Genomic DNA, 13,579 nt, shown 5'->3' on the forward strand with positions numbered 1-13,579 from the left:
TTAAACGCGGGCTCTGGACCAACGTGGAATTTATATGTTAGTCTAATGCGGTAAACGCGGGTTTTGGATCCAAGTAGAATATTTATAATGGCCTGAGGCATTAAACGCGGGTCTGTCCTTTTATATGTTAGCTTGATGCGTTAAACACGGGCTTTAGGTCCACGTGGAATTTTATATGTTAGCTTGAGGCGTTAAACGCTGGTTTGCCCTTTTATATGTTAGCCTGATGTGTTAAACGCGGGCTCTCGACCAACGTGGAATTTATATGTTAGTCTAATGCGGTAAACGCGGGTTTTGGATCCAAGTAGAATATTTATAATGGCCTGAGGCATTAAACGCGGGTCTGTCCTTTTATATGTTAGCCTGATGCGTTAAACACGAGCTTTAGGTCCACGTGGAATTTTATATGTTAGCTTGAGGCGTTAAACGCGAGCTTTGGAGTAACGTGGAATATTTTTATGACAGTCCGAGGCATGAAACGCCGATATGGGAGTAACGTGAAATTTTTGGAAAATGTGCGACAATTTTTGGAGAAAGAATGGAATATTCTGGAATTTATTTGTGAAATTTTTGATTGAAGAATGAATTGTTGGGAATTGCTCACCTAGGATGTGTCTGGATGCACTAGCGCCCTAACCTAGAATTAGAGACTTTCTTACCGAGATTTATTCTCACCCCATTGTGGGATTAACATTTTCAGGTCTCAAGTGATGGATCATGTGATCGCCATGGAATGACATCGGAAGCCATCTTTGTGAGGACTTAGATATTAAGCTCTATTCGGATGTAACCTTTTGTAGCCTTAAGAAATTGATAATTTTGTATTGTCCGCTTTAACTGTGCAGCCAGTTTGGTGAATAGTAAGAGAGGTACCATCCTTCATCCTAAGTCATCTCTGTTTATAATGAAAGCCAAAGCCTTAGGTTCGACTTTTGTAAAGGATACGTGGTTATGTATATAAGTTTTTCTTTTACCGTCCCAAATCATCGTATTGCTATTGGTATCTGTGCGGGGATTTGTTTATGCTTCCACACGTGTTATTTTCGTTGGCCTTTGGATCCTAGAGAACTGTACACAGTCGTGGCCGGATGGAATGTTAGTGGGCTCATGGGGTTCGGGTCGTGACACTCATAGTATGCTTGTTGAAATTGCCTATTATCCCGTGAGGGAAGCAATAATCGAATACTTCTTGAGCAAATACTCTTTTCACCCTAACCCTTTTAAGCCAGTCAATTTTGACGAATGCTATGGCGTGCCTCGTGGGAATTATACATATCCAACGATGGCATATCATTTCCCAGGAGCCGATCTTTTCTTCCTACCGAAAATGTGTTCAAATTCTATGATAGTGGTTTTTGCTTGATGATCATCCCCGCAAGCAGTGGAGGACGGCATGTGCTTGGAGCGTTTCAACAGGCGAATCATTGGTTCTTATTTGTCTTTGAAAGATCAAGAGCTTCTTTCGTTCCGGAAGTGTGTGAAGTCCATTGAGAAGAAAAAGCAAAGGGGGTAAGTCTAAGCAAACGAAACCTAAAAGTCGTGTGCGCAGTCCTCTTATGTATTAATGATTTACTAAAGAGAAACGTTCATCAAGTTCTTTCCTCATAGATGCCCTTGATTTTGCAGCTGCAAGTTACCAGCTTATGGCAATACATAGCTGAGGTCCCCAATTCCGGTTCGCAAACTTTGAGTTTGAAACTAGTTATTATTTTGGAGTAGGGAAGTGTAAAATTGACTCTTGCCAGCTGTTATAATTAAGCTCTGTGTCAATGTGAAGCTTCATCCCTTTTATCATTTTAGCATGTGAAGAAAACAACTCTAATAAAAAAAAAAAAAATTTAAACTACTCATGGACTTGTAAACCGCCCTCTTCCTTGAATGTCGTGGGGGTGGATCTGCCACCTCCTACCACCCACGGAAGTGGAGTTCACATATTTGACCAATGACAACTTGTCAAGCGTGTCTCAGGGTGCGCATGAAAGCACTTCAGAAGTTGCATTTCTCTGCCAAAGCCCATCTAGCAAATAAAATGTGTTTGATAAAAACTTGGTCGAAGTAGAAATCCGTTTGGTAAAAAAATTGACTTCTAGTAGGATTTTTCACTTATGGTAAGATTTTTTACTTACGATAAGATTTTTGGCCAATTTTGAGAAGTAAAAAATTTTAACTTCTCGGCTCTAGAATTACTTCTTGGACCACACACTCCTCCATCGACCACCATTGTTGTGATAGTCGGCCGCCGACCACAGCCGCCGCCAACCGCCGCCAACAGCCGCCGACCACCGCAGACAGCCGCTGCCGCCGCCGACCACCGGCGCCGGCCGCTGCCGTCGCTGCCGCCACCGACCACCACGACAACCGCTTCCGCCGACTACCATTGCTGTGATTGCCGACCACCGTAGTTGTGACCGCCGATCACAGCCGCCGCCGACCACTGCCGTCGCCGACCACCTCCACCGCCACCCGCGGCCGCCGCCAACCACCACCGACCACCGCCACCGTCGACCATCGCCGCCGAAGATTTTGTTAATAATGTTTCAAAAGTAGAAATTTTCAATCATTATCAAACGAATTTTTTTTATCAGAAGTCAATCTGGAGTAGAAGTAGAAAAACCAACTTCTATTTTTGAGGAGAAGTAGAAAAATCAACTTCTAATCAGAAGTTGATTTATCATGGAGAAGTGTTTTCATGCGCACCCTCAATCTCTCTGTGCGTAATATGAGCGTGCCTCCATAGGTTCGCGTTCTTGCACGCGCCAAACGCTCCACGTTCCCCGCCGGCGACACCGACGATGTCACCCACCATGTCGGCCCGCTACCACGTCACCGTACCACGTCATCATTGACCATCATTGATCGCGTTGACTTGCTGACCGGTTCAATTAGACGGGCCCGATCGCTTATGAACATAATAAATCCAAAAGAGAACACATGCATGAACACAAAGCGACATCAAATGGCCTAATAGGATCAGAATTGGTAAAAATTCGTTTGATTAGTTAGATAACAAACAATCATACCAAGTGATAGGTACCAAGAGGGCGCTAATTGGACGATTAGCATAATCAAGTCACCAAACTTAGAAAATCCCCTGGTTGCATATAAAACAAGGCAAAACTTCTATGCCTCGTTTGCTTTCTAGCCGATCCTAAAAAGCTAGTAGCAACTCATAAAATATCTTAGGATTAATCAAACTCAAAATAAAATCCAACGTTGCGATAGGCATGTATGTACTTCTATAAGAAATCTCGTGATACGACGATTCAACCAAGGAATGTGGTACTTCAGTAACTGAATTCTCGAGCCTTGAACTTTCGATTGTCACTTTAGAGTCTAGTTGAAGGTTTTGTTCGCAATCAACCTAAAGAATAATTGGTTTCAACTCCTAGAGCTATTTAACCATTCGGATCAAAGGGGTTTACCCCGACCTAGAAAGGAAAGAACATTGACGCTTAAACTTTTGGGTGAATTTTTGGACTTCTACTTCCAAAATTATAACTTTGAAAATCGGCGAGGGATACACGGCAGTGATTATGTCATATGTCTCGGCAATGTTTTGGTTTTCATGTCCAATGAATTAGAGGAGACGTGACTAATTGAAGGATTTCAAATATTTTATGCTAAAGATTGATGACTTCCACGATGAGGCTATGATCCAAGTTTGATGCTTATGCTAGTTCAGAAGTATAGCTGTTTTCCCCCTTTTTTCAAATTTGGACGAGTTCCACTAGAAAAAAATTGACTGACAAATTGCATCGTCAGTTTCGAACTTACAATTACTGCTGCTTTAGTTTAACTTTAATAAATTTCTGATTTCAAAAAAATTCGATATATGGGATTGAAAATTTTAAACTGCTTGAAACATAGTCGACACTCATCCTGGCGTGAAGAAAATCATGCAGTTTCAATAGATGATTAGAAATTATACGAAAACTTGCAATGTTTGCCAGAAATGATTATTAGTTTGTCTACTCATTTTCACAATTAGGTAGACGTTAATTTTGTCTTATTCAATAGTAATTTTTCTTTTCAGAATCTGTGCAAGGCACGAGCTAACATGCAGTTCACGTCAATTAGCCGAAAAGCCCATTCATGGAAAGGCCTGGAGGCCCCAAACTTGCAATTTTTTTTCTGTCGAAAAAACTTGCCAACTTGATTACTACTAATAATGGTATTTCGACTCTTACGTGGGAAATGACGCAATAGTACCCAGAAAGGGCTAAAGCTTATAACTTTTCTATTTGCTTAACCATTCATGTTGAATAAAATCGTCAAATTTTTTTTTTTTTGACAAAACTAATCCAATCGAAAAATTTAGGATTGAATTGGCCGTCGTATAATGAGCTTAGGACTTTTTGGACAATTGTCCTTGAAAATCAACTATAGTGCATTAGTAATTCCTTACATTTAAGCGGTCAACATTTTTTTTTTTAATCGTTTTTTCATTGCTTGTTCTGATAAGTGTTTAGTAATTCAGAGACAGAATAAAGCAAGTTGGGCGGCAAAAGATGCTCTCTGATGTGAAATAAAGAGTAACAATACCTGACGAACTTATTTTTTTTTTAAAAGAAGGAAAGGTAATTATTAACAATATTTAAATATGCTATTAGCTCCTCAATTTCACAGTGGAGCTAAGTAATTACAAAATCAGCAACCAAAGCAAGTTCAGAAATGCATGCCTCGGAGCTACCTGAACGCAACGTCAGTGTCGAACCACAGCCTCCAACTTCATCATTTGCAGAGCCGTAGAATACTGCCTTTATACCTAAAGAGGAAAGCTGAGTTTTATTTTCAGTATGACCAACAGATGTACCGGTGATCGATAATGGCACGGCACACGTAAAGAGAGCATGCCGAAAACTTCTCGGCAACTTCTGCAGCTGAAAACCAAGTCTCTCTGCCACTGTTCCTGAAGGACAACAAGAGATTCCATCTCTACATGTCTTGTTGCCTATGAAAGCGCAAGGAGAAAAACAAGCCAAGCATATCAAATCTAGGAGCTTTGTGGAAAAAGACAGCTTCTCACGATGCAGGTCGACATAAATCTAGGAAGTGCACTTCATGAGAAATGTTTTCTCCTTCAAGTTAAGCGATTGGGAGCACCTACAAGATTGATTAAGGCGTATGCGATATGAACTCAACAAGTTTTGCTTGCTTGAAGCTGCTCATCTTTCCTATATTAGGTTTCACTCAGACATTGAAGAAACTTCCGGGAGTTTTAGCTTCTAGGTAATTTTCCTTCTTGCACACTATGGCACATAGGGAAAGAAATAGAACCCTAAACTGTCGTGAAGGCCTCAGTAATCAGAATTGACAATCAACTTCTCTATTCTACTGAATAACTCATGCGAAACTTCGCGTTTCTCGTGATTTCATTTTCATATCCACAGTCCACGGGGCGAAAGAAAATTACCACCGAACCAGTTATCCATGGACACAAGTCGATGTTCATATTACTGTCACGCTTCAAATCCTCTCTCTCTTTTTCTAGTGTGGCTGTTTGTCCGCTTCGATGCCTGGTTTCGCGTAAGGGAGTTCCCAAACTATAGCACCCGGATCGGCTCAGTTTTCTGCCTGAAAAGGGGACTGAACCAACCCATGTACACCCTACTTCCCATTGTTTCACTCTCCCTCGCTTGTTTTTCATTTGAACCTAGACTTTACGTACATAACTTGCCGGGGTATGAAAAGAAGGAAAGAAAAGTTATACCTTCTAGAGGCTGTCCCTGAATTTGTAGCGAGTAACGTTTTGTAGCAATGAATTCACCACCGAACATCCAGAGACTAAACTAACGGAGAAACATTTATCCAACGTCTCTCGTACAAATGCAATGGCACACGCTTCAAGTTCCCGCGCAATTGTAGCACCGCAAGAGTCGAAATCAATATCCATGTCAAGTATCACATCAACTCGTGGAATGTGTCAGGCGCTACCTGATCTATGGCAAGCTGCATGAAGCCCAGAAGCTCAGAGAGAATCGTTCACCTAAAGCTGCGTGACCAGTTTCCACAGCTTCGGTCGGTGGAGGTAGTCCGTGGCCTCCGCTTGCCGACTGTTTGCTAGGACTCTGTTTCAGGATGTCGCCTCGCGATCTTACATTCTTCAGAGCTCGCTAGTGTCTGATGGAAGATGATCGAAGTTTGCCTATGGCGGAGAAAGAATTACAGAGTTCCATTTAGAATGTACAGTAGACTTGGGTAAAAATAGGTACTAGCAGCGTGTTACGAGATTTTTTGAGAAAGGGCAACGAGAAGAACAAGGAGAAAGAAGGCATTGTAATGAAGATCAGCGAGTTCACTTACCCACTTCCTCGGCAAGTTTCCATCATTCTAACTACGAAAGCTGCAAGCCGACACCACCATGCTTATCTCTGCTGGTCGAATTGGAAGTCAACATATTCTTCGTTGGCACGCCTTGAGGGAGAACAAGCTTACGTCGGTGCTCAATTGACAACCTTGCAAGTCCTTCTGCAGATCTGTTTTGATCGAACTATCATCGTGCATAAGTGTAACAGTCAGGCTTCTGAATCTGTTGATTCATGAGCAACCTCATAGAGTAAAGCTGGATCTATTAGCTCATTGTCTTCAAGCACAACCTCTAAATCATCCTCTAGTTGCTTACATATTATTCGGAATCCCCACTTTTTCACGATTCCACCCGATACTCTAAGGCTAAATTGTGCATAACCCCCATCAGTTTGACCAAAATCGACTACTCCCCACAACTTGGATGGTATAAAATACTCAAGCCAGATACGATTCGAATCTGTAAACAAGAAATCATCAATGGTGGGTTGCAATTCCTCCTTTCGCCATTAATGCATGGTTCAATCATAAGCCAGGTTCCCTCTTTCCGTTCATCATTACTTAAAACCGCACAAAGAACAAATCCAAGAAACTTGCCATACAATTCCTTTGAAGCCATGAAGAATACAGAATCATCTTCAATAGGGAGGACCCACCTCGGGATCTCTTCTCCAGGAAGACAAATCATGTAACGACCAGTATTCTGCTACAAAGATAGAGCGTTAGAAAAACTCAATCTGAGTTTAGTACGTAATGCTAGTGAATTCTACTTCGACTTGGAGCTCAATAAATGAGTAGAGATCCAATGACCCTCGCTTGCATTAATATAGAAGTCTCATGTGATAGAAATCATTCCCATACAAGTACGGTAGCCACCTCCACTACAATGCATTTGGCAAACTCTGGATATTCAAGCCAATGGGGATACATATGCAACATTTTCTGACTTTATCTGATTTTTAATTAGTTAGCGGTTAATGGCCAAGAAAATTAGTAAATGACAAAGTTTTTGCTAAGTATAGAAATGAATATTTTGAGTTCTAGTCCCAGAGAACATAAATGTGATCGATTCATTTAACACCCCTAGGTATTTCCTTGAATGAAATGAGTGCTGTGGGCGGAAAATGGAGCAACTGATGGTCCACCCTATTCTATTCAACCTTCTATCAATGTATGCTGCCTTTATTCCACCAAAAGCTAAATAATTATGTCCTTAACCCCAGAAGGTTTTTCAAGTGGCAATCATGTTTATCTTCTTCAATCAAGGCCTAAGTTCAAATCATCACATCGGCACATTTTCTGTGTTACTCCACATGGAAATATGAGAGAGAGAGAGAGAGAGACTAACCTGGTCAGGCGGGGAAATATTAGCCATGGCCAACCCTCTAGGGACAAAATTGTGAAATGAAGTTAAACCTCCAGTTTTTTGCAGAGATTCGCAACCGTCCGCCAAAAGGAAATTCAAAAGTGGCGGCAGCTCGGGAATCTCTTTTAACTGATGGCAACTTTGAACATGCAACAGAGATAAACGACCGTGCTTATTGATGGATGTAGGAAGGCTAGTAATATTGTTCCACGCCAGAATTAATTCTGTCAAGCTGGGAAAACAAGAAAGATTCTCAAGAAACTCTACATCGGACAGACTACATCCCGTAAGATTTAACCAGCGCAAACTTGAAAATCCGATCTTCATGCACGGATCAGCTGAATCCTCGTACTTTGGGAACTTGAATAAATTTGTGCAATCCCAAAGTACCAACTCTTCAATGTTTTGTAATTTGTAAATGCTAGACGGAAGACTTGTTAGGTCCTTGCAACTAATTAAATGCATTTTCTCCAAAGACACAAGATTTTCTATCGATGCAGGAAGCTCTTTAATAGCTGTCTCTTGTAACCCAAGCTCTTTCAGGCCTTCGAGCTTATGTGGAATATCAGGGAACCTTTCAAATTTTGAACATTTTCCAAGATTGAGATTTCTGAGATTTTTTGACTTGAGCTCATTTGGAAAAACACTAAGTTTAGAGCACCCCCAGAAATTCACCCCGAGTAACTTGTCATGACATGCAATGGACTTGTGGGCTGCTACCAAGTTTTTGCAATCCTCAAGATTCAATTCCTCGAGATTTGGAGTACACGAAAGGTCGGGCATATGAACCAGTGACTCACAGGAACTGAAATTAAAGTACTTCAAATTTTCGAAGTCATGCAGAAACAGTGAAACTAACTTTGATAAACATTCTGAAAGGGAAAAAAAAGGATGCTAGACAATTTAGCAAATCAAAGATAACTCTTATCATTTTACGTTTTAGATAATATTTGGTACAACTGAATAATACAAAGGTACACAATATGAAAAAATCCACAAATAAACTTGTGTTGGACAATTACTAAATAAACCAAAGTTAACACCATTAAAAATCTCAAATCAGTATGCAAATTTACTTCAAATTAGTTTTCATTTTGCAAAAATCTTAAATTAGTACCACTATAACACAGCTACCCACAAACTAAGTTTCTTCTAACACAAAATCTCAAATCGGTACTCCTGACCCAAATCTAGCTCCCTTAGTAAATGAAAGTTAGTTTGGGATAAAATTGTGCCACGTGTCATGCATGTGGCAATCACTATAGTCAAGTGAAGTGTCAAGTTACGAGCATGCGAATGTAGGCAAAATGACAAAACTATCCCCGTGTCAGCAGAAGCAAAGTGAAGTACCACAGGGTGAGCATAGGAATGAAGACTGCTTGACCGTATATAATAGATGATGCCGGATATAAATACCATCACAATGTAATTGCGTCAAATTAATGAACGTTAAAATTCTTTTGAAGTCATGCAAAGACAATGAAGCCAAATTTGAAAAACATTCGGAAGGAATTTTTTTTTTTCATGTACTCAAATCAAAATCTGGCTGTGACTTACTATTAAAAAACTAGTGTACGCCCCTACTGGATCACCTATAACGCTTTAGGTGTGCAAGCATTAGACAAGTTAATGGCAAAGTTCCTAATAAATACTTCCTTATGTCCTCTTAGAAATGCTGCTACTTAAGAACTGATTTTAAGCAATTTAGCAATGCTTTTTCTCACAGATGGTGCATTCAAACCTTCGACTGAGCTAATGTTATTGATGCTGGACTGATCCCGCCGTTTCGGTATTGGTCGGGTGAGGCTCCAGTGATGACTATGGTTGTGTTCGGTAGGGTTTTTGTGGAAAGTCTTTGTAAAAATGTAAAGGGCTTTAAGTTAAAGAAGTTTTTAGAAATGCAGATTGTATTTGCTAAATTGTAACTTAAACGTATCATTGTAAAGCAATTTTGGGTACGATAGCGTTTGAAAAAATTATTCTGGCAAAGGACTTTTCTTATTTTCTTATTATAAGAAGGAAAAAGAAAAACTAAAACCTTTTCCTAGCTCCAACAAAGGATAGGCTGCCGCCGGCGATCACCAGCGAGGGCCGCCTATGGTCGCTCGACCCTTGCGACCCCTCGATGAGGTCGCTACCACCTTGGTGATGGCCATCCGGGTCACGCAATCCCTAAGGGCCATCTGGGCCGGGCGACCTAAAGCGGCCCCGGCTTGGGTTGCACGACCCTTCATTGAGGTTGCGCAACCCCAGCGTGGGCCGCCTGGGTCGTGCGGCCCTTAGTAGAGGTCACGTCACCCCGGCAAGGGCCACCTGAGTTTGTATGATCGTAGGTGACGGTCGCTTGTGTCGTACGACCACGCTAGACCCTCTCTTGCCCGTCGCTGGCCACACGCGACATTTTTGGCCTAGAGAAGATGATGAATAGTCATAAATGAGAGCAAAAATAGAAAGCCAAAAAATTGGTGATGATAGTTTTATAAGAATTTTTTTTTTTACTAACCGTAGCCTTGCATGCTGAGAAAGCTAAAAGCCCAAGGCAGCCGAGGACATGCCTTGGCCTTCAAGCCTTCCTAAGGCAAGCTTTTACTGAATGGGGTTCTAAAAATTTTCCCAAACAATCATATTTTGGATCAAGGGATTTTGGACGCCCAAAGCCCCTTGGGAAAGTCTTTTCCAAACGCAGCCATGTGGCCTACCGCTCAACCAGCTATTCCTTGGGTGTTTCGACTTCCATATACATATCAACGGGTAGGTTCTTCATATCTTGTTACCCTTTTGTTCAATCATCATAAAATTTTTCTATAAAATATAAAAGTACATCTGTCAACAACTGACAGCAAATTGCATTTTGAATTTCTTCTCTCGGTAGATTAGATCTGATTTGGAAACATAAATATGTCGATAGTTAGAGATATTATGTTTAGAAAGTCCGTAAACTTTATCTATACTATTATTTAATATTCCTTCCATCAATTGTCCTCCAATGCTTATTCTACAGACATCATACATTGATTATTTTAGTTTTTATCTCTCTCATATTCCAATATCAACAATTGAATTTTCTAATGATGCAGTGACCTTCGTAAAATAAAAGAAAATCGAATCTTAGAAACATCTTTCTCTTTCCACATATATGTATAAAAATTATTTATATTGTGTATTTTATTAACGAAATGTTTCTATTTAATATTTCTAACAAAGTTGTTTGCTCAATTTTTCACTTGCCCATTTTGCTGCACATAGAAATATTTCTAACCCAAGTTGTTAGGGTCATTTTCAAAATACGCATGTACATATACAAATGAATTAGATAATAAAAATATCTATGCAGGGAAATGCTCACCTTAAATTGTTTTGGCACTACTGCGATACTGCTTTTAGGCATATCAAGTCCCACTAATTTCTTAGGACTTGAGGAAAATTCTGGAATCCCGCGAGCACATCCAGGCCATTCAAACCATCTAAGCTCATCAGGAAGACATAGAGGACCTTGGAAAGTATCATGCACGTTACATAATATGAGCAATCTCAGCCTTCTCATTTTCGTAAATGCATCAAGACCAATACACATCTTTGTTGGCTCGGGTAGCTCCAACACTATGGCTTTTACAGCACAATCTCCCTGTATGTACAAGATTATCATATATATTATACATTTTAAATAATTAAATTCCAAGAAAAGGAGCATAATTTTGATGGTATTTGCAATCTTACCACGCCGCCCGATAGAACATTGAAGACATCATCGTGACGCCATAGTCTACTGCGTTTGTCGGGATCATCTCGACATTCTTGGTTCACAATTTCCATACCCATGAATTGAATCAAGTCATGCATTTCTATTGTGAAACCAATTCTTATCAAGGACCTCTCCATGAGAATTTCCAATCCTATTATTGCCTCAAGATCGCAACTATCGAGAACTTTCTCTACGTACTCACTATTCTTCCCCTTAAAAAAGCAGGCAATATCGAGAAAAATCTCTTTCTCATTTTCCTCTAGTCCATCATAACTTATTTTGAGCACATCATTTATTTTACTGTTAGGTACTCTAGAAAGTTTCTTTAGTGTACCTTCCCATTCATGTTCTCTTCTACCACGTAAGAAGGAACCCAACACCTCAAGTGCTAAAGGAAGGCCTTTCGTAAGGTTCAGAACACCGTCAACTAGATCGGTCCCGATTTCCAATTTTGGTTGTGTTGGAAAAGCATGCTTACTTAACAGCTCATGAGCTTCACTATCATCTAGTGCTTTAACTTCATAGATGTGATCTTGATTTATCCCGTGACAAGTCAACAAATGTTTATCTCTTGTAGTAATGATGATCTTACTCCCACCACCAAACCACTTGCCTTCGCTAGCTAAAGCATTTAACTGGCACAAGTCATCCACATCATCAAGGATGAGGAGAATTTTTTTGTGACGAAGTCTATGCTGTATGAGGTTTATACCTTTATCGACACTGGACACTTCTAATCTTTGTTGTAGTATCAAAATCTCGGACAGTAATTTTTCTTGCAACAGAACTAAACCCTTAGAATCTTTTGAAGCTTCTCGAACATTTGCTAGAAGACATGAACCCTCAAATTGTCTAAAAATAGTATTATAAAGAGCTTTTGCTAAAGTTGTCTTCCCTATGCCTCCCTGTCCCCATAATCCCACCATGACAACATTATCTTGAGCCTTAAGGTTTAACATCCATTCCAGCTTAACCACTCGGGAATCTATCCCAACCGGATGCTTAGCAACATGCAAAGGTGATCGGTCTAAGTGAGTGGAGATTTCCTTCACAATTCTTTGTATGAGCTCCGATTCATCTCTGACAAAAACGGAAAAAGAAGTTGAAGCATGATTTAGCAATTTGAATAAGCAAATCTCGAGCAATCACCAGCCAAATGACAAAGCAGCGGGTCAACCTCTCGCATAATCACAGGAAAAACAAACTGTACTCCCACTCGGTCGAATTAGAACCCTAGGAGCTCCACACCACTCGAAACAAGTTCAAGGTTCAACTTATTTTTCTTTTGGACTAGACAATTTGTCCATTTGGTCGATCAAGTTTTAAAATTTTGTATTTACAATCATATGTGTGTCGATTCATCTACTTAATTTTTTTTACAAACAGACTTTATAGTCACTTCTAAAGATAAGTTTCTTAGGAAAAACTAGAAACACGACTCTACTTACCCATCACTCAAATGCCAACCGGACAAGCTACCGGCGTCAAAAAGAGCTTTCTTCCATCTCTTCACTTTCTCCAAATCCTTCCTGAACTTGGATTCATGCTTAGAAAGAGCTTTCCCATAACTCTTTCTCCCTCCTCTCACTTCTCTTGGGTCCACTTTATAAAACACTGGTAGAACGGTAAGGTATGTTTGCTCCTTGCACTCCATAATCTTCGCTACCTCCTCCAAGCACCATTGTGAGGAAGCGTAATTCTCCGAGAAAACGATTATTGCGATACACGATTGCTCGATGGCCTTCATAAGCACTGGCGATATTTCGTCTCCCTTCCTCAGTTCCTCGCTATCAAAGAAAGCGTATACTCCACTCTTCTCTAAAGCTTTGTACAGATGACCGAGGAAGTTGTTACGCAAATCCGTGCCTCTAAAGCTCAAGAAGACATCGTAAATCTTTTCGGGTTTCGATGAAGAAGCCATTGAACGATGGAGTTTGACAATCAGCCACGAGCACTAGCCTATGAAGCACCGACACCCCAAACCCCTCGGCGTGTCGACGTCAGGGTTGGCTTCGCGAGACAGAGAGGACTGAGAGAGGGGTGTGAGATTTTTTCAAGAGGCAGAAAGGAGGATGGAGGGAACAGAGAGAAGAGGGAGATGAAACATGTGAGATGTTCTTTTGGTGATTTTTTCAAAAAGCAAAGAGAGAGAAGAGGGGGAGACA

The 13,579-nt window shown here is 40.5% G+C and overlaps 1 protein-coding gene across 1 annotated transcript; it reads right to left on the minus strand.

The window, feature by feature from the left end:
• Positions 1 to 6,515: 6,515 nt before the first annotated feature.
• On the minus strand, positions 6,516 to 13,301 carry LOC115730749 (disease resistance protein RUN1-like). The gene is made up of 7 exons (XM_048275570.1): positions 12,863 to 13,301; positions 11,795 to 12,494; positions 11,390 to 11,737; positions 11,005 to 11,297; positions 7,655 to 7,904; positions 6,868 to 7,012; positions 6,516 to 6,766 (listed from the first exon to the last, which is right to left on the minus strand). Exons 1-7 carry the CDS (start codon positions 13,159 to 13,161, stop codon positions 6,516 to 6,518), a joined length of 2,286 nt encoding a protein of 761 aa, XP_048131527.1. The 5' UTR covers positions 13,162 to 13,301.
• Positions 13,302 to 13,579: the final 278 nt, after the last annotated feature.

Source organism: Rhodamnia argentea, chromosome 3 (assembly GCF_020921035.1).
Source record: "Rhodamnia argentea isolate NSW1041297 chromosome 3, ASM2092103v1, whole genome shotgun sequence".
Classification (NCBI taxonomy): domain Eukaryota; kingdom Viridiplantae; phylum Streptophyta; class Magnoliopsida; order Myrtales; family Myrtaceae; genus Rhodamnia; species Rhodamnia argentea.

Coding starts and splice junctions, on each gene's coding strand:
- LOC115730749 (XM_048275570.1), bottom strand. CDS start 13,161: ATGAAGGCCATCGAGCAATCGTGTATCGCAATAATCGTTTTCTCGGAG. Junction 12,495..12,862: donor GGTTGGCATTTGAGTGATGG/GTAAGTAGAGTC, acceptor CGTTTTTGTCAG/AGATGAATCGGAGCTCATAC. Junction 7,905..11,004: donor TTTAAGGTGAGCATTTCCCT/GCATAGATATTT, acceptor TTGTTTTCCCAG/CTTGACAGAATTAATTCTGG.